The 21,168-nt window shown below is 39.6% G+C and overlaps 2 protein-coding genes across 7 annotated transcripts in view; one reads left to right on the top strand and one right to left on the bottom strand.

Annotated features, from left to right (window-relative positions):
• SLC39A9 (solute carrier family 39 member 9) overlaps window positions 1–12,342 on the bottom strand; it is a 36,308-nt gene extending 23,966 nt beyond the window's left edge. Inside the window, exons 1-2 of one of the 3 annotated variants that reach the window (XM_045013841.1) lie at window positions 11,544–12,342; window positions 3,082–3,190 (exon numbers count right to left, since the gene is read on the bottom strand). In XM_045013841.1, coding sequence (XP_044869776.1) covers window positions 3,082–3,190; window positions 11,544–11,639 — 205 coding nt within the window. In that variant the 5' untranslated portion in view covers window positions 11,640–12,342. The remainder of the gene's footprint in view (window positions 1–3,081; window positions 3,191–11,543) is intronic. The other 2 variants (XM_045013843.1, XR_006578886.1) reach the window with 2 other exon arrangements.
• Window positions 12,343–12,515: 173 nt separating this feature from the next.
• On the top strand, window positions 12,516–20,266 carry ERH (ERH mRNA splicing and mitosis factor). 4 transcript variants are annotated; one of them, XM_045013845.1, is made up of 5 exons: window positions 12,785–12,801; window positions 14,166–14,257; window positions 14,821–14,908; window positions 16,406–16,526; window positions 19,779–20,266. In XM_045013845.1, the coding sequence occupies exons 2-5, from the start codon at window positions 14,171–14,173 to the stop codon at window positions 19,879–19,881; spliced, it is 399 nt and encodes a 132-aa protein (XP_044869780.1). In that variant the 5' UTR covers window positions 12,785–12,801; window positions 14,166–14,170; the 3' UTR covers window positions 19,882–20,266. The 4 variants fall into 4 exon arrangements, with proteins under 4 accessions (XP_044869781.1, XP_044869782.1, XP_044869780.1 ...); XM_045013844.1 differs by having other exon boundaries at window positions 12,794–12,801; window positions 14,105–14,257; XM_045013846.1 differs by lacking the exons at window positions 12,785–12,801; window positions 14,166–14,257 and adding an exon at window positions 12,516–12,631.
• The last annotated feature ends 902 nt before the right edge of the window (window positions 20,267–21,168 follow it).

The following is a 21,168-nucleotide window of genomic DNA, read 5'->3' on the forward strand; positions in this document are numbered from 1 at the left end:
AGTTTCTCAATAACATGACCCCAGCCATCTCAGCGGCCCTTTCGTTGTTTAGGTGGGAAAAAAACAATAATGGAAGCATGGTGACTAGTTTGAGCAAAGTTCTGGGTTTTGTTCCTGACTACAACGTGACGTCGGGCATGTCATTTAACTCTTTGCACCTCAGCTAACTCATCCATAAAAATACTGTACACTTCCATAGCACAGGTCACCTGAATCTCTAAAAAGTACTTTACAGATAGCAAAACAGGTGCAGCTAGCTTGCCAAATCAGTGACTGAGTCAGAAGCCCTGAGAGATATTCCTGACTCCCAGTCCCCATTCTAGCCTCTAGATAGAACTTGCTGCCTCCATCACAAAAGAGGGATACTACTTCTGAGTGTGTTTGCTAGGTTTACTTAGTATTTGTAAAGCACTTCAAGATCCTCGTAGGAAAAGGTGCAACAGAAGTGCTAAGTATGATATTGTGTTGGACCCAACCTTTGTCTCTTTTAACATTATTATAATTATTTTGTAAGGTTTTTTCCCCTGAGAAGACATAAATAATGTATATTCAGAGGGGTGACTACATATTTTCATGAAAACTCTTAGGGGGTATTTTAAAATGGATTTAAATGAAGCATTTTGCAATGCTTCAATGCCCTACAAAATGCATGCACGGTGACTTGGAACAAAGAGGTGTCTGTGGCACACAAGACATTTTACAGACTCCTGAAGAAACAGTTAGCTGTGGATGATGAAATCGCTGAATAAGTCTGGGGTGGTTTTTTTTGTTGGTTCAAACGCTTGAGTAATACTGAATATTGTTTTCTATTATGAGGACTTCTGGCTTAATTAAATATTAATGGCCTCTTGAGGACAGCAGCCACTGTTAGAGACATCTGGGACAACCCTAGCAAAATATAATGATGTCTCACTGCTACTCTTTTTATGAATTAAATGGACCTTTTAACAGATCACTTCAGGGGGAGAGAGTGGAACACTGTGCAAATGTTCAGTTATACTCTGTGCACAGATCATTTAATTTGCAATTAAAGGGACCCTGTCCAGTTTATTGCTGTTTTTACACTCTTCCTACATCTCCGTCTGGTCCTTTTGCACTGCTCAGGCACTACTCTTGCATGAGTCTCTCATTCTTGTCTTTGTGCCTTCTCTTATGCTGTTCCCTAAGCTTGGAACTGTCTCCCTGATTTTGCATGCCACTAAAACACCCTTTCTTCTTTCAATCTTCCTTAAAAGCACTGTTTCCAGAAGGCCTTCAAACAATAACCCAAAAACCAAATTTAAACAGCTTTAAGGGAAAGCAGACTAAGTTTAACTTTCACGTACTTACACACTAGCACAAGGTAGCAAAGTTTGTGTTGCAACACTGCAGAGGAAAGTGTATTGATTAAGCAAACTTTCCACTGGAATTTTAAAAGATGTAGTGGAAAACATTTTATTTGCTTTGGTTTTGTAAGACTCTCAGGCTTTTACAAAAGCTTCTTTAGGGCCAAATATAACATGACTGCATCTCTTTAAAAATAGTCTTAGGTATGAACAGACAACTGGAATAAAGAAGAGAAGACAGTCCATTTCTTAATTTAGCACTTCAATAAGTTTTAGATAGAGGACAAAAGCAAAACAATTAAATTTTAGGCCTGCTAGACATCAGTGAGTGAAGTAAAACAAGTCAGATCAGATTCTTATGCTTAATTCTGAATGTCTTATTTTGTAAGTGGACCCTTTACCTTTTATAACAACCTTCATGGCTGAGTCTATGTAAGTGGGTGCAGCTCTCTACAACTTTATCTTCACATATAATACACACATTTTATGCAGTAATATTAGGATTAACTCATTTTTCCTTGATTTATTAGTTCTAGTTCTCTTCGACTTGCCCTAGAAAAGTAGACAAAGGATCAAAGTGTGATCTGTAACCTGAGTTATACTGAAGGGACCTAAATTCTGGGCTGAAATCACTTCACCTGAAAAAAATAACTCTCAATGTTCCTTAAATAATTTCTTTACAGCTAAATTGGCTTTGTTCAGGGTTTTTATGTTAGAAATTTAGTTTAAGATATCATGAATGCATACTGTAAGTTTCCCAGTTATGTATTTTACTTCAATATGGATGGACAATATGCATGAACTGCTGTGTAAATAGGAAGAGACAGAATTTTTCAAATGCCTCTTATTTACACGATAGTTTAACGGGTCAGATCATCTCACTGAAGGTGTCAAGCCTGGGCAATAAACCGACCAAAAATTTAATGAGAAAAGTGTAAGTGCTCCCAATAACATTGTCTGCTGCTATGCTAATCATAACAAAGATTAAAATGGAATGGATCACAAACCCTCAACTAAAGTGCAGTATAGCGAGAGGCTACAATAAACATACAGATTGGAAAGTGTATGAACACATGAATAAATAGTTTTATGTTATTGCAAGGTTCTATGTTTATTAAATATGAATAATTTTAAGTTACATGAAAGACGAGACAAGCCTAAAATACACAGAGACTAAAAAGTAGGTTAAATAAGTGCAAATGGTAAAAATGGAAAATATATTCTCCTCCAAAGCATGTAAAATGAAAGCACAGATATATCAAGAAAAAAACCCAAATTTACTATGGTGGCATAGAGCAGTGGTTCCCACCCACTGATATGCAGTAGCAGTACTGGTACTTCAAACATGTTTGAAAAGTTCTCTAGAGTCCCCTCTCCCCCATCTTGACATTTCTTTGTATTAGGACCCAGTGCGTTTCTGCCACCCACCTTTGACTGAGTTACTGATCTTAAATCTACTCAAAACCTGTGTCATACCATTGGAAAAGCACCTGAAGCTCCAATGAGGATTAGAATGCACTTGAATGAGAGATGATGGGCATTACCTGATAAAACTAAGGGATGGTATAACTGGTACAGTCATCCAAGACTTTGGGGCTTCAAGTATACCCTAAGCCTATGTCTCTCTAAGACATGTACTTTCACTTAAAAAAAATCAGTTGGCGTCAAACAATTTTGCTAATTAGTTTAACAGGCAATTTTGGCCTTGCACAACTGTCTTGCACAAGGACATATATCAGGCTGTTTTTTTCCTCACCCTCCAAAATGTCTTCATAAAGTGCATGTACTCCTTCAGGCACAATTACAGCCAAAGCAGTTCCGCAGAGGAGCCCAGCACCCAGAACTGTCACCAGCTTTAACCTTTCCTGCAAGCAAGCATAAAACAAGTAACACTCTTTAGTAATGAACAACAAACTCTCCTATCCCCCAACAAAAAACAGAAACTTTAACATTTGGAATCAATATTTTTGCTCAAGAGTGTTGAAGTAGCATGAGAAATTACAACTCCTGATCCACAGATCAAGGTAGGATGGATGCAATGCATGTTTCCCTTGCAATGTTTTAGAGATTACTTTAATCCAGTGTTAAGTGAGATCTGTCGTCATTAGACTCACTTACGAGCTTTTTCTGCATACACTGTCAAACACTATTTAACACACACTACTTACTTTATGCTAGAGTAAACTTACTTCATGCAGTCCTGCTCAACAACTCAGTGCTTCATAAGATTTGTTACTTTGAATTACAAAGTAGGGTGGATAGAAGGCCATGCTTTTTTAAAAAAAAATATAATTGGATTATTTTATTTAAATACATTTCTCTCTTTAAAACTAAACCTATTTAAAATTAAATTTGAAATTACGATAGCTGATATTAAGGTGTAATTTTACCATAATCTATTAAAATAATTTAGATTAAATAAAAAACTAATATTCAAGAAGTATGTTTGCTGCTGAAGTATTAAAGAAAATCAAACCACTGAAATGGTTGAAGTCATTGGCTAAGCACCTGGAACCAGTCTGTTGAAATGTTAAACCAACTTTTGAAAGAACTAGCCTCTTCTGCAGGTGCAGAGAGAGTATTTTCTTCATATCAGTTTATTAAACTAAAAGCTCAGTTCAATGGCTACTTCATTCAATGTTAAGAACATAACTGGGAGTTGAAAAGCAAGAGAGCTTGTGAATACAAATGAGGTGCAAGAGGGTGAGATCTACTAGTTCTAAAATCTTGAAGGATGTGATGACCAGAAATAATCATTTCAATTCACTCATAATTTAGTTTATCAGTTAGTTTTAAATAAAAAAAAGTTTATCAAAATGTTTTGTATGTATTCAACATATTTACAGTAGTTTTATTTAATAAAAACAAAATTAAAATGCTGTTTTTGTGCATTTTAACTGAATTCCAATTTCCAGTCAAATGCAGATTGACACAAATCACAAGTACAAAATTAATCTAGTAAAGAAGAAATGTAATATTCACTATTTTCTAATGTGATAAAAATATAAAAATTAAAAATCTGAATAAATGTATGCTAAGCTATATAATTGGTTAAATAAGCATGCAGAGATATACTGCATCCTCCTGGATAGCAAAAGAGAGGACCAAATTTAGTGTGAAGGTTATATTTAGTTGCAAACTAACATGTTTTAATGCTTACCAACCAATGAGAATCAACCTCTCTTTAGGAAAATCATAAAAAGTACAAATGCAAATCAAGATTAAAATTATTTAAATCAAAATGTCCTGCTTGCTGATTTAAATCATGATTAGAAGCAGTGATAGATATCAATCTACCCTGTCAGAAATACAGAATGGGTTAAAATTTGCCAATCATCATTTAGGAATCCCCTCTTCCAAAAAGTGAGGTCTATTAGACTAAAGTACAGTCCCCCAAAATAGTGGTAACAGATTAATAGATTATTATCCCTTCTCTAATTTCTGTGGTTGATTAGAAAAAGTTCACTATTTTTCAAGTATGCCTGATAGATTCCAAAGTAGTACAAAAAGAGAGTTTATAAAAGAGTAGGGAAAAAATGATCCACAAAAGTTTACAATATAGGTTTTCATTCCAGAAACTGAATTTCTTAACTTTACATTCCTAAAGGTTAATAAACAGTTGGAATAGGAATGTGTATTGTCAGCATCTCTAAGTTGGACAATTTTGAGCAGGAAATGAACATGAAAGATGTCCTCCTCTTTGATAAATCAATGAAATGGGAAATACCATTTCCCAATAGAAAGGACTATTTTACTTGACAATGAAGATTACTCTGAACCTCAGCTGCCAGATCCACTGAGGTGAATACTGTTTAAGCATATATGAGTTTTGAAGGATGCCCACCAGCAGCCCAATTTTGACAGATTCAGGTTTATACTTTCAGAGCCATTCAAGCAAGGCCATTTTTGAGGTGTCCCCTTACAAATGGTAATCCTTATTTTTGTCCATTGTAAAAATCCAAATGTTTGTCCTAGGAAGCCAAAATCTACCCTGCAATGTTAAAACCAATAAATAATAATGTAGTATTAATACAGTGTACAACTTGTTGATCATTGTTGATCATTCCCTTTATAACTTATTTTTTGAATTATGGTAGCACCTAGAAACCCTGATAAGGAGCCCAACTATAGTAGACCAGGGTGTCAAATACACACCTGGCCAGCAATGTGTATTTATGAAGCCTGCAGGATATATCCAGTCTGTGCGGAAACTCAGCTTTCATTTAAAAAACAAAGGAAATTTCTAGACTTCACGGCTGAGAGATAACTTTCTAAACATAAACAGAGTAACTGATAAAGTGACATCTGCCTGAATCCACAGTTTGAAACAACAATGTAGGGGAAATTCCTCTGTTCTCTATTAATCTGGAGTGTCAACTCTACACCCCAATAATGGTATTTCAATGTCAACATTAACTATTAATTGCTAATCACTTTAATAGATGGATTGGGGAAGGAGCTGGGACTGAAAGCCCTGTGGAGGCAACTGGAGGTTGCTATAGGCAAGGAAATGTAGAGGAAAAGAACTGAGAAGACTCACAAAACAAGGAAGGAGGGAGAGAAAGAGAGGATGGAGGATAAGGAAGGAAAGAAACAAAGCTCAGGAATAGCAGCTGGCCTAAAAGGGAGCATCAATGTGTGATAAATGTAACAACAAGGCACTCAACAGCTAATAAATAACCACATGTTTAATTACTACACGAAGGCCACATGCTCCCTTTGAACTCTGTGCAAACCTCCCATTGACAAGGGTAGGGTAGGCATTGTGCTGTGAATTATTAGGAATATATAGCCCTGCATTTCTCTCTGCCCATTGATCATAGCTGTATAAGGGGATTTGCCCTCCTTATCTCCAAATGAGTTTCACACCTTGTACAAAGAGTAACCACAGTACAAAGAGTAAAAAAAATGATCTTAACACCAAAAAACTTCCAATCTAAATGACAAGAGATGCAACAAGTGAGGCAACCAGAAAGAATGAGGAAGGTAGTCGAGGGAAATAGTTACTATATAGCCCAGACACAGGCAAAGCTAAATGGCTGATAGTTATATTAAAAAAAAAAAAGAAAAGAAAAGACAGACATCTCAGAGGCACCTTCTGGCCATCAACAACCTCGCTAGCTTATCAACAACCTCACTAGCAGCTTCCCCAGACACTGTGCTAAAGAGAAGTCCTGAGGAAATATTTGAATGAGGACCGAGTAGTGTCTTTATGAACTAATTCAGAATGTATACCATGCATGAGTGGCAGCATATTAAAAAAAAAGCCCAAAAGTCTTCATGGGAGAAGTGGACAAATGGATAACCAAGGCTGACACTGACAGTCAACTGAACGCCATACAAATCAAGAGAGGATAAATTAGGAGGTGTTAAATTGTGAAGGGTAAGACTAAGAATCTGAAGTCAATATTTGATGTGGCAGCGAAGAGGGAAATCAGTGGGTGATTTCAGAGAGGGGAACCACGTGAACAGAATGATGACCCAGGAAGATTAGTAGCTGCATTTTAAATGGCGCGGAGGGAAGCAAAGTGGGTATCAGGAAAGCCAGAGAGAAGGTGGTTTCTATAGCCTAGGCAGTAGATGAACAGGACTTGGATGGAAGTTTTAGCAGCATGGACAGAAAGAAAAGGATAGAATTTTAGAGATTTTATAGCGGGAGATAAGGCAGGATTTGAACGCGGCCTACATGTGCCGGTTTAGAGAGGATAGAGCTGATGATGACACCTAGGTTGTAGGACTATTGCTGGTGAATAAACCAATATGCAATATAGCTTGTTCACCCATAGATGATACTGGTTCTGAATAGCAGTGGTAACAGTAACAAAAACAAATGTATGTAACTCAGATATATAGGGAGTGCGGCAGCAGCCAAAACAGCTAGCAATGTTAGGAACTATTAGGAAAGGGATAGTTAATAAGACAGTAAATATCATAATGCCTCTATTTACATCCATGGTAAGTCCCATATCTTGAATACTGTGTGCAGACCTGATTGCCCCATCTCAGAAAAAGATACATTAGAAATGGAAAAAGTACAGAGAAGGGCAACAAAAATGATGAGGGGTATGGAACAGCTTCCGTATGACGAGAGATTAAAAAGACTGGGACTTTTCAGCTTGGAAAAGAGATGATTAAGAGGGAATATAGAGATCTATAAAATCTTGACTGGTATGGAGAAAGTGAATAAGGAAATGTTATTTACTCCTTCATGTAACACAAGAACCAGAGATCATCCAATGAAATCAATAGGCAACAGGTTTAAAACAAACAAAAGAAAGTACTTCTTCACACAGTGCAGTCAACCAGTGGAACTCATTGCCAGAGGATGTTGTGAAGGCCAAAACAACAGTAGCGTTCAAAAAAGAACTAGATAAATTCATGGACCATAGATCCATCAATAGCTATTAACCAGGATGGTCAGGGATGCAACAGTATGTTCTGAGTGTGCCCTAGCCTCTGTTTGTCAGAAGCTGGGAGTGGACGACAGGATGGATCACCTGATGATTACCTGTTCTGTTTATTCCCTCTGAAGCACCTGGCATTAGCCACTGTCAGAAGACAGGCTAGTGGGCTAGACTGATGATTGGTCCAACCCAATATGGCCGTTCTTAGGTGTTGAGCAAGAAGTTGTCCTTACTACACTTTCCTGACTATAACTGTGCTTTAAAGGCCCCTCTCCAGCACCATACCATCAGACAAACTGACTTGATTTAAAAAAATGGAACAAGTGAAAATTACTATTGATGACCCATATAAAAAAACCTAAAACCTTGCCAGGGCTTAAACTTTTCACATTAAAAAAATGAATATGAACTCTACTGAAGGATTAAAACTGGAGTAAGTTGTGAAATTCCTGTTTTGCAAGCATCTAACATTTCACATTACAGAAGGGATTCAATCCCCAAGGTAGGTTTAAACAGAAATCATGTAAATCATTAAAAGGGTTTATTTAAAGGAAAGCTTGAATTATGGAGCTGTATTAGTCAAAGATAACAACTGAGCTCTCAAAAGCACCAGTACACAGTTTATGTCAGCTCGATTAAAAAAAAAAAAAAGAAGTGTGATCAGCAGATGCATAAATGCAGAATGTCGCTGACTGTTTTATGCTACTTCTTCTAAGATTTACCATGGCATTTATACTGATCTGAAAGTCTGATCAGAAGATTACATACAAATTTCAATGGAATATAAAAAGGTATTCTACTCTCTACACAACTACAAAGATGTCACTGCAAAAGTTTAGTTTTTCTTAAACAATTAGCAAACTGCAGTGAAAAAGCAGTCACCATCATCCTAATTTGATATATAACAAGGCCAAGTGCTAGTTTATGATGAAACTAACAACTTATTTGTTTAAAATATAATCCTCAGCTAGTCAGGAGGTTAAAGTGAAAAAAAAAAGAGAACAAGTAATTTCATGAAAATTAATAATGTAATTACAGTAACACCTCACAACACAAACATGCTTCAATCTGAATCATTAGATTAGCCACATTAGGGCCTTATCTACACACACACACTTATACTGGTTTAGATAAAACTAATGGAAACCTCTGCGTGGACAGACATTTTAAGAGTGACTTATATAATTTAGCTTAAACATGTTTCTGAGGCCTAATCTACACTTAAAATTCTGACAGGCATAGATAGCTACGTCGCTCCCTCAGGGGGGATAATGACATAACTATGCCAACTCAAGCCCTTGTGTGGACACATGGCTAGTTTGACAGCAGACTGCTTCCATGGACCTACCTACCACCACTGGGGGCGGTGGATTACCTACAACAACAGAAAAAACCTTTCCATTGCTGTAGGAAGGGTCCAGTACCGGGGTAGGCAACCTATGACACAGGTGCCGAAGGCGGCACGCAAGTTGATTTTCAGTGGCACTCACACTGCCCAGGTCCTGGCCACCGGTCCGGGGGGCTTTGCATTTTAATTTAATTTTAAATGAAGCTTCTTAAACATTTTAAAAGCCTTATTTACTTCACATACAACAATAGTTTAGTTATATATTATAGACTTATAGAAAGAGGCCTTCTAAAAACGTTAAAATGTATTACTGGTATGCAAAACCTTAAATTGGAGTGAATAAATGAAGACTCGGCACACCACTTCTGAAAGGTTTCCGACCCCGGTCCAGTATGTTGCTACAGCGGGAGAGCTATAGCACCAGTGGCGGAGACATAGCCTAATTGACTTAAACTGAACTGAAATAAGATGGGTGTAAAATGAAATAACAATGTCCACACAGCCTTTTGCACGAGTTCACTGAAATCTGGGTGTTTTTTTTAAACACACCTTAAGCTAAACTGGTGCGACTTTACATATAGACAAGCCTTAGGATTAAATATTATGACAACTGAAGTGTTGTCTACATGGTTAAAAATTTTTTACAAGATTACGTTGATTTAACTGTGCTTAGACACGATGGCGATGGGAGCCAATAACAGATACTGTACAGAAAGAACTGTTTGAGCGTTAAACCCTAATATAATCCAATATGAAATACACCAGTCCAAAACCTGCACAGAACAAGAGAACCATAAACTCCACACTGTTTTCTTGCACAGTCACAAGAGTGTCTTCATGTCAGCCAAGTTAAAAAGAACTTGGGTCTAAACTGACTTGTCCTTATTTGAAAATTAATTAGGTAAACAGATCTTCAGTTAGGAAAACAATTCACTAAGTCATCCCTGAAACAAACTGCTTCATTCAAAATCTGTAGTTATACAGACTTTGGAACCTTCTTTTGAGACTGTCTGCACCCAGATCTCACAACATTCTAAGCAAAGGTAATTTCACTCCTAAACTAATCTAGTTTAGAACCCCAGGATTACAGTTTGGAATTAAACCTTGAACAAAGATAAACAAACTCACTATTTTTGCACACCAGGTTAGTGCATATTCCAGAAAGGCCAAGTTCTTGTAACAAGCAAAGCAAGAAAAATTGGAAAAGGATCTACTAGTTAAACCATTATTGCTAATGCATAAGGTGCTACCTTGCTAATGAGACTATGAGATGGCCATAATTCCCATTGAGACATTTTCTCAACAAACTTTCAATATCACATTCACTTCTAAACTCCCCTTTTCATCTACTGATTCCATTATTAGAATCACAAACAAAAACGTGTAATGCCACTGATATACATCATATCTAAAGCAAAAAGGGAACTAGGAGCCAAGCATTAAACATTTAATTACGTGAAGAAATCCGTTAGGGCCTAACGTGTGTTTTATTTAATAAAAAGTTTCTCCCCCTCCTCCAGAAGATACTCCTTCATCTTAATGTCTCTACGACAGTCTTCATTCATGTGCACCCCCACATCAACGTTGTGTCCTTAATGAGCCTAATCAAGGATAAGGCAGGAACTTTTATTGTTTGTAAAACACTTAACACAATGGGGCCCCAGTACTAACCCGGGGTTCTGGGTGCTACTCCAATATAAAAACAACTATTTGAGGGATTGGGAGAGGTGGGGTCACTTTTGAACAGTGGGGAACTGTGAAGATATGAGGCTCAGCTCATAAGAGGTGAGAGAACAGTGGGTTATTAAGTCACCCCATCTCCCTCAAATACTACAGTGATGTGGACCATATAAGTATCCAAATAGATTACATAATGCTCAGAAGATTTTTGTGAGCTCTAGAAGTCACACCCAATTTTCTTTGTGCACAGGGAAAGCAACCATGATGAAGGTTTGGAATATTATTGTGGAAAATTAAAGAGGGAAACACTGAGTTTTGTAGAGACTTTCTCTTATTATTTGTATTAGTGTTTTTAGACGCCTCAGCCCTGACACTGTGCAGACATATAATAAAAACCAGTCACTGCCTTCAAGAGTTTATAATCTAAAACCATTTTGAAAAAGAAACATCCAGCTTCTGCCACCTCCTTCCTACTGATGCAGAGTCTTTGTTCTACTTTGGCAATGAAAGGTTCAGATCTGCAGTTCTGAATTAATTGTACGATTCATTTTAAAGCAATTTTAAAATACATTTTACACGCATCAGAGATTCTGTGCTGTGCTGTTGAATAAGATTTAATATTTCACTCAATGTTTCTTTTGAAAGCTCCCTAATTTAAACTGTCACTGGTAACTAGATGTCAGCAGCCCCAAGGGGACGAGCTAGACGATTTGATAGGTGGCTGTCTCTCTCATTCCCAAGATTCTTGCATGACAAGGGATGGACAGTCTGGTGCAACCTGCTTACCTCTGAAAAATTAACTGCCAAGGGGATAATCCCTGCCACATAACAGCCAACCAGCATAGCCAGAGACAGCAGACTGATGGAGATGAAATCATCCATGTTGTTCCTTTTTGTCCACTCGCTTAAAGTGAAATTCAACTTTTCCAGCTTTTAGTGCATGTAGTTTTTCAACTTGTGCAGGTGTTGTGGCTCCAGCAGAGTCATGAAGGTCAGAGGCGCCTCTTCCCCGGTGGTGCCACAAACTCCCTCCCTCCCCCAAGAGCTACGTGTGTGAGAGACACCCCGCTTTCCTGGCCCCGATCCCTGGATCTGTCAACAGCAACTGGGATACCACGATTCTCCCCCTCTCGCCGCCTCCCGTCAAGGGCCACAGGGGATTAAGCCACCCCCAGGGGAGCGGAAAGGCCCTTTCTCTCCCACAGTCTGGGGGCAGGGGGCACCTTTTCGCCCGGGTGAGAGAAGGGCCCACCCCGCTCGCAGACGATACCAGCCCCAGGTGCAACAGAAAGGCCGCTCGCCCCGAGGCACAGGCCACTCAGCAGCTCCCTGGAGGGAGCCTGGCCCGTCCTACCAGCCCCAGGGAGACGCCGGCAGCGCCTTCGCCCTCCCCTGCTGGCCCCTGGTCTCGGCGGACTGGGAGGGGGGCGGTTCAGCGGGGAGCTCAGGCTTCAGGCTCCTCTTTGCGCCCGGCGTCCCCCGCGGCTGCCATGGAGGCCAAGTGGCAGCTCCGCAGTCACACACTTCCCCTTCCCGAGAGCAGCTTCCGGGTTAGCGGCCTGAGCCTCCCCCCCGGGGGGGGCAGGAACGGAGCGTCTTTCTCACGAGACTCACTTTCTGTCGCCACTTCCCGCCCGATTCCAAGATGGCGGACAAATAATCAGGAAGGGACCACCTTGGATGGGGCGAGAGGCGCAAAGTCTCTGATAGGACACGGTGCCCTTATCAAAGATGACTGCTAAAGTCTCAAAGAACGACGCCATTTTGCCCCTCCCAGTATACGCAACGCCGGCGAACGCTTTGCCATGTGGTATTCTCGCGAGAGTTTCTCTATAGCACTAGCGACGCTCTGGTCTGGTTTCGTGATGTCTATGGTAGGGAGCTAGGGGCTGGTTGGCGGTTGGTGGAGTATTTCCGGTTAGCGCGGGGGATTGCGGGTGACCGTTGGGAACTGTTCGTTCGGGACCGTCACAGTCAGCGGGGCTGTGGAGAACGAGTCGCCATGGTGAGGAGGGGGCGATCCCGGGGTGCGGGGAGGAACCGGGTCGGTCGGGCCGCGCCATAGTGGCGGCGGGAATGGGTCTGCTGAGGGCGACGTAGCGCTGCGGCCTGGCGGAATCCCCAGCCGCGTGTCTCCTCCCGCCCCCCACTCCGGGGCTGGGGACCGAGCGGGATACAGACCCCGCCCCTTCCCTACCGCACGAGCTCCGCGGGGAGAGGGGCGGGAGCGAGTCTGGCTCGCGCGGGGCAGGATCACGGGGACCCGCGCGCGGCGGTTTTTTCCCATCCGCGGTGGAGGAGGGGCCCTGATTCCCCAACGGGCATCTCCAGCCCTCGGCTGCTCCTCGCGCAGGCCCGTGCTTGTCCACGCGGGAAGATTCCTTACCCACGGCGCGTGTCTGCCCTGGCCGCTGGGGCAGGGGCTTTAGCCTGAGGGGTGACCGGGCTTGTGGCTTTGTCTGGTTCTCTCTGCTGCGCACGTGGGGCCTAGGCGGGTTCTTCGCGATGCGTTTTCAGCTCGTTTATACACCAGAAATTCTAGGTCTGTTTGGGCTGGAAAAGCAGGAGAACTCGTGTAAATGAAATCCCCAAAGGGAGTGAAAGGCCTGTATACATCACACGCGTGGGGCGGGGAGTCAAGCCCAACTTTTAGGAAATCCTCTGCCGGTCACTTTTTAATCATTATAAACTCTTATTCAAAGAGCTGCTTCCTTGAATTTGTCGAACATAATGCCATTAAACAGGTGGTGGGTTTTTTTTTTAATTGAAATGTTTCCTTGTAGCACTTAGAATCCAGAGCCCTCTTTATATGTTAGGAACGGAAAGTGAAATTGTTATATGTACTGCTTCACTGGTTAAACTGAGTGAAATGCAGAAAGAGCTGATAATCCTAGTGCTTTGTTACTTTCATGTGAAAGTGAACTACACTGAAGGAAGTCTACTGATCAATGCTTTGATAGCTGGCTAACAGCTGCCTCTGAAGAGGAAATATTTCAAGCACTTCTGTAAGGGCTAATGCTACTATGACATTCTTTTAAGTGAAGTTCTTGAGCCAATTCAAGCAAACCACTACTTCTGGTTGGCAGTAGGAGTAACTTAAAACCCTAAAAATATCTGCTACATACCGCCTGCGTTCACTCGATCGTACTTATATCAGTGCCCTGGCCCTGCCCTCTTTCCATCCCCAGCTTCCCCGATGTCCACTGTTTACTATGGGTGCAGCATCTTAGTCATGTTGCTGAGAGCTAATATACAGTTGGTAGAAGTCTTTCTGCATGGGTACTGAGTAGATGCTGAGGTCTGAGCCGTAGTACTTTGGCTTTCTGCACTTCGTTAAATGTCCATAGGTGGTAATTAAAGCCATTTCTAAAAGACCTGACAAAAACATAGTTGGACTTGCTACAACAGATCAAATGAAAGTTCCATCTTGTCCAATACCGTGTCTGAGAGTGGACAGTATCAGGTGCTTTGGAGAAAGGTGCAAGGAGCTAGAAAGTCAGGTATTAAAACAAAACCAGTAACTGCCAGCATTTACAATGGAATAAGCAAATCAGTATAATCTCCAATATAGTAGTGTTGTTTTTTTTTAATTTTCATTTCTTTTGTTATGCTAGTGTTGTATTTACAAGGGAAGAGCCTGGGCCTTGCATGCTATTTCTTGAATGCAGTCAGTGTTTTTGAGTGTGAAATAATACAAGATTGTTATTCAAGAGAAACACGTGTGTGCATTGACAAGTCTCAGGATTAATGTAATTGTGATTGGAAGAAAAAATTGCTGGGGCAGCTCTCTTTTCAGTTTCTAATTCATGGTATAATGGGACATTTGTTTTCTGTACTGCAGGCCTCATGGAATTTTTTAGAAAGAAATGCAAAGCCATTTTAAGACTATTACTCTGATTCTCCTTTATACAGTAAGATTTATATGTTACAAGTATATAAGATCTGATTACTAGAAATACAGCTGAATTTGTGTCTCATGGGTTAGTCTTCTAACCTTCAGTTTAGTCTTCATGGGTTTAAATGTGTATTTCTAAGTCTGAGTCACTGTCTTGTTTTTGTGCAGTCTCACACAATTTTGCTTGTTCAGCCTACCAAGAGGCCAGAAGGGAGAACATATGCTGACTATGAATCGGTGAATGAGTGCATGGAAGGTAAGTATTGTTGCCTCTGGGATGAAGATACTTTAGATGATCTCTTCTTGTTAAGGCCAGTTTAGTTTGATTATTTTTTCCAAACTTTCACCTGCTGAGAGAAACCATTCTGAACACATTTCCTTAAATTGAAACGGTATAAAAATAACTTACCAAAAAGCACCCTGTTGATGTAACAGTTTGCTGCAAGACTCAAGTGCACATAGGGGCAAAAGAGTTATTTCAAAAAGACTCCTCGTTACTTCACAAATCTTCTTCCTGTGTTTATTCAGAGTCCTATTCTGACTTTACTGACTAAGGCCCTGAAACTGCAATATGAGGTGCACTGTGCAAGTGGTCTGCCTTTGCAGGATCAGACCCCAATTTTCTAACTACTAATTTGTTATCCCTACAAAGTAAATACTACTATGAGCGGTAACCTAGATCCCATTGTTCTGCACATAATCAGCTGGATAAATACTAATTGCAAACTCTGCTACTAGGAATGTGTGAGCCAGAAAGAAACCAGTTTGACTTTCAGACACACACTAGTTTGCAGGCTAGGTGGAAGACAATGTTTTCATTTGTAAATTGGCCTGATTTTATATGGATTCACCGGTGGCCTCATCATGAGAGGTGCTAAGCACACTCATCTCTCATTCAAGTCAATAGAATGAGTGTTCAGCACTTCAGGACCAGGCTGTGAGACACACAGAATCTCACAGTTCAGACTGCATAATGACACATGAAGCAATTTGGGTGTTTAATTTAGCATTACACGTTCGCACAATGCAAAGAAGATCTGACTGGGGGTTAACATGAAAAAAATGTGGTATATCACATTAGTTCTTATACTCTCTAACATCAAGAATATCTTGTTGTACCAACTGCATTAAAGTTTTCCTCAGCTAGACAATTCTTTACTCACCAAAAAAAATTCTAAAATACTTTTTCTTCTAAGATGCCTGTTGTTATGCATGAAAGTCCATTGCTCCATTTGAGAATATATACTTCCTTGCTTGATGTGTACAGCTCTGTTGCTAGGATTTGTCAACTTAACTGCTGGTTCTAAATCAGCAATGAGATAATTCTAAACTTTTGCCCTGTATACTCAGTAAAAAAACAAGTATATTGTACATTTTTGTTAAATTATGCCTTGAACCAAGTGTAGATTTAAAATCCAGAAGACTGTTCTCACTACTTCATAAGTCATGGTCTTGAACTATTTGACAGTGATACCTTAAAAAGGTGTAAATAATAGTGACCCATTTCCCACATCAGTGTGTTCTGGGTTCTATACAAACAATTATGAGAACTGATCAACATTGTAAAATTGAAATAAAATATTAAAGCTGAGTGGTATTGTCTATTAAAACAATTCTACAGCATCTGCATGTTCCCATTCTAAATGTGCTTCTAAAAACTAACTTTAATACCAGAAGGAACTTATGGCAAACTGAAACCAATAGCCTTTTAATGCCATTATTGATGGTACTGAAAGTTCTTATCTCTCTGCAGGAGTTTGTAAAATGTATGAAGAACATCTGAAGAGAATGAATCCCAACAGCCCATCCATTACATATGACATCAGCCAGTTGTTTGATTTTATTGATGACCTGGCAGACCTCAGCTGTCTTGTGTAAGTACTATTCTGTTGTATGGAAGGTAGTACTTCAAACACCCATCCTATTTTGCAGATGAAGGGATGGCTTCCCTCCCATTTTGGGAAAACAGGTGTTTTAAAAGTTACAAGGAATTACTTATACGCTTATGTACAAAATCAGTGATGTAATGCTTTACATTATTGTAGTATTGTCCATTCTCACCTGTACCTATCAGTTGCTGATGAGAAATGTGTTATTTTCGTTTAAAATGCCCTTTATATTCTGTGTGGTGTAATGAGCTGTGTTGGTGAGGCAGCGGTATTCCATAAAACAGACTGGCATTCCATATCACCCGTAGCAAGAGTTGCATTGGGACATAACATTTGTCTGAGAGTAAGTACACATAGCTTTGAAGTTGACAGTTCCATTTCAGATCTTATCCACAATAATGTTTATAACATTTTAGGTATTTGTACCCAAACACAATTCAGTAGGATTGCAAATTGCATTATAAACTGTCCAGAGCTAGTGCTTGATCCCTAATTAGGGGGGAGGGATAGCTCAGTGGTTTGAGCATTGGCCTGCTAAACCCAGGGTTGTGAGTTCAATCCTTGAGGAGGCCACTTAAGGATCTGGGGCAAAAATTGGTCCTGCTAGTGAAGGCAGGGGGCTGGACTCGATGACCTTTCGAGGTCCCTTCCAGTTCTAGGAGATTGGTATATCTCCAATTATTACCTTTATTACCTAATTTAACAAAAACTTCATAAGAAAGCTTTGTACTGGAGTGCCAAATGCTACTAAAGCTTGTTTAGCATGGTTTGATTCTGAAGAGGCCACAGTGTTGTTATATCTTACTCCACTAAGAACCATATTGGCAACATGCTAGGGAGCCTACAGGCTGCACCTAACTTTCCTAAAGTGGAGTACGCAGTAGTCAGTTCATGTGGATGAAGACAGAGCATTGCATGTTAGAAATGCAGGGTAGGATTTAAAAAAAAAAAATCACCTAAGGGATTTAGGAACACAAGTGTCAGACTCTCAGTAACAGTTGTGCTCTTAAGTCACCTAGAAAATCTCACCTGTAGTCTCCAGGGTTCTCATCTGTATATAAAAGATGAGGGCAACTCAAGATGGCATTGTAAATTCTGCATGCTTTCCTACACCTGGATAGGTGACTAGACCCATTTCCCCTACTGTTCTGCTCTGGAAAATACAATTTAAATCTCAGCACTTCTAGCAATTCACAACTGGTCTTCATACCATAAATATTCAGCTAATTTTTGACTTGCATCCCTAAATTTTGTAGAAATCAGACAAGAAGCCTAACATTCAGTTATACTATCTTTTTCTGCTTATTCAACTGGCGTGGGCACAACTGCTCTTCATAATCAGTAGAAGTTAACTGTAACAGGGTTGTCAAAGTACTTGATAACCGCTGTAGGAAGTTACGGAGTATGGTATGTGTGCAGGTCTGTAAGTCTTCTAGAAAACTCGATCCAGCAGCAGTGAAGCTATTTTTAATAAGTGACTACTTCTCTCATACAATTACTTGTTTTTGCGACGTATTATTTTGAGAAGTCAGAAGAGAGCCTGCAGGGGATTCCTTACCCCTTCAGATTCATTAGCCAAAGTCATTGATGAGAAGGATGAAAAGATCACTTAATGCTAGTTTCTGAAGTTTTATCTTGTCCTTGAGTTATCCCCCTGCCGTGCTTGATCCCCAGCTACAGCAATATTGGGGTGGTGCAGGGTTGATCAATCATGCTATGTTTTGTTTTCCCCTCTGACAGATTAATGATAGGATCCTTGTTTTTAAAAAGGAGCCTCTGTTTTCTAATACAATATTACATTTTTTAATCAGGAGCCTAGTCAAACCTAATAAAGCCAAAGTGTGTTTGAGCCAAATTCTGTTTTAGCTTATAGTTTCCCACCAGATGGCATACTTAGCATGTAATGTACTATGCACAGTTTGTGGCTGCACAAATCTCCATGCGGCTTGATAGCCGATCTTTCAATGCAGCTTTAGTTACTGATTCTTAAAGATACATTTAGTGCTCTCTGAGAATTAATAAAAAAGTATCTTGGACTGAATCAAATGGCAGATCTTAATTTTTGGCCCATCCAAGGCTTAATGCTAACGATCTCTTTCTTGTCCTTGTCATATGGGTAGAAAGGATTATGTTCAAAGATGTTCTGTTAATCCCGTTACACCACAATTTCTTGGAGTATCCAGGTCAGGCACTGTATATTTCAAAAGGCACATGCCAGATTTAAGGATTAAAACTGGGCATGAGGGGACAAATCTTAGTACTACATCTACACAGATAGCTAACTTGATGTATCAGCTTCTTGAGTTGCTTTTGCTATAAATACGTAAGACTGGCAGAAGTGGAGGCAGTGTTTTAATATAATTATGTTTCCTGGGTCTGTCAGGATCTTGGTGATGAACTACAATGTCCTGAGTTAGTTTATACAGTAAATGAGCTCAAATAAATTTGTAATCCCTGACTTGTAAAGAGAGAATGAATGTGTGAGAGCTTAGTTCGTAGTATTCTTTTTGGGGGGAGTGTGCTTGTTCTGGGATCTAGACTCTCACTACCAGTTGCTATGTGAATGGGTTGCTGGCTGGAGCTGCTTCCTTATTCTTTTGGCTTTCATCTTTTGTTAGGGAGAATGAAGAAAACACTTAAGAGCACTATAAAGCCTCATGTGACTGGAAGATCTTTGTTTTTAAAAAAAAAACTTCTTTAAAGATTCTAAGCACAAGTAGAAAATAATTTCTCACTTATTTAAATATTTGAAAATTAATACCTTGCTGTTTCTTAAATTCAAGGAGGACCAGCATTTCAATTTTTAAAAGTTTCATGACTTGCATAAAATTTTCAAATTCTGAGGCGCTTTAAAACACTTTTTTTAAAAGGCTTTCTCTGTTCACTTTCCACTTTCTGTAGATGGAGGAAAATCATTTTCCTAAATTTTAATGTAAAAAAAAGAGAGAGAGAGAATGTGACCTAGTAGTTACTGGTGCTTGAAACATCTGGGTTCTGTTCCATGCTCTTCCACTGATTTACTGTGTAACTTGATCAAGGTCACTTTAGGTAAAATTTCCACTCAGTCAAATGGAAGCACGATCAGGCTTCAGCTATCTGTCTGTAAAACATGGATAATTACTTTGCTATCTGACACACTTGGTGAGCTTTACAAACAGTTGTTAAGCCTCTTCTGAAATATAAAACTGAAGGACAAAGCAATGTTACATTAACCGTTTGGTTTTTTTCTTTCCCTAGTTACCGTGCTGACACTCAGACATACCAACCCTACAATAAAGACTGGATAAAGGAGAAGATCTACGTCCTCCTCCGCAGGCAGGCTCAGCAAGCAAGCAAATAATGGGGCAGCCTCGTTATGGGGTTTGGGGAGGGCTTGGACAACAGGTGTGTACAGTAGTAGAAGTTTTGTATTATAGTCATCCTGTTGTCATCTTGTTAAACTCTAGTCAGGACTGAATGTATTGTTAGCGACGCAAGGATTTTGTTCAGTTTGAAACCCTTTTTTTTTTAGTGTAAATGAAGAAGAAAATGTAACATCTTTGGCAGGGATTTAACTTTGTTTTTCTCTGGTTGGCTAACAATCCTACTTTTGTTCAACCCCCTAGGGCTGTTCATATGCTTTGCTAGATTCACTGTATGTGCCCTTCTGCGGGATATCCAACTATTAGTTATGTCACTGAGACAAAAGACATAGTGGAAAATAAAATGAATACTCTTTAGTTAAATCATGTGTGTGCTGGACTTCTTATCTGATTCCTAAAGCACTTGAGTAATTTAAATCTTACTGGTCAGTGTGCTGTATAACAAGGATTGGAAGGCATGTGTGGACTGAACTATGAAAGATTTTCTGTTGCATAGTGTATAGCTTCATATGAGCAAACTTTTTCCTAAGTGCTGCAAAACAACAAGGTCGGTAAACAAAGCTGATGTCTCTTGGACTGAGTGCTTATGGCTTTGAGAGAGAGCCTGGGATTTATACTTATTGCTGGTGAAAATTTTTCCACTTATGGAGTATAAAAGGAAAAGGTTTGTTAGTATGAAGCTATATGGTATGCAAGAGAAAATCTTTGAAACACCTAGGACTGAATAATCTGGAAGGAGTGTATTCTGGTTAAAGTAACGCACAATTTAAAAGAACAACTACAATTCTTAAATACTTTATTTAGTGGGTCATGTGGTGACAAAGAACATCAAGTTTATAGTGGTGTTGCCAGAGCCACTCTTGCATTTCTACTAGAATTGGCAGTTCTTTAAGATCCAGGGGCTCTGATTGTCATGAATGGGCTCACCTTTATCTGTTGAAAGGTGAACATTTAATGTGTTTATAAGCAAAGTAAACTATCTAGGAAACAAACAGTGCTTGAACATTCTGTTCAATATACTAATGTAGTTAGAGGGATAAGTGTCCTTTTGAGGCCCCAAAAATGTATTTTCAGAGTTCTGCAACTCATTGTGTTTTGGAAGACTGTCCTTCAGGGATGCTGCAAAGAATGTAGCTTTCTTTAAGGTGATTCCAGTGGATTTTTTTTTTAATTGGTCTTGTCGTTTCTTGCTACTTTATGGGTAAAGAGCCTGAAATCTTTTTTTATGGTGGCTTTTTTTCCTACAGTTTAAAGAAAACTTAGAA

This window comes from Mauremys mutica, chromosome 4 (genome assembly GCF_020497125.1).
Source record: "Mauremys mutica isolate MM-2020 ecotype Southern chromosome 4, ASM2049712v1, whole genome shotgun sequence".
Taxonomy (NCBI): Eukaryota; Metazoa; Chordata; order Testudines; family Geoemydidae; genus Mauremys; species Mauremys mutica.

What these genes read in the sequence shown, in the direction of transcription:
- ERH (XM_045013845.1), top strand. Translation starts at nt 14,171, where the DNA reads ATGAAAGTTCCATCTTGTCCAATACCGTGTCTGAGAGTGGACAGTATC. An exon ending in GGTGAATGAGTGCATGGAAG is followed by an intron (nt 14,909 to 16,405) that starts GTAAGTATTGTT and finishes ATCTCTCTGCAG; the next exon opens with GAGTTTGTAAAATGTATGAA. An exon ending in GCAGACCTCAGCTGTCTTGT is followed by an intron (nt 16,527 to 19,778) that starts GTAAGTACTATT and finishes TTCTTTCCCTAG; the next exon opens with TTACCGTGCTGACACTCAGA.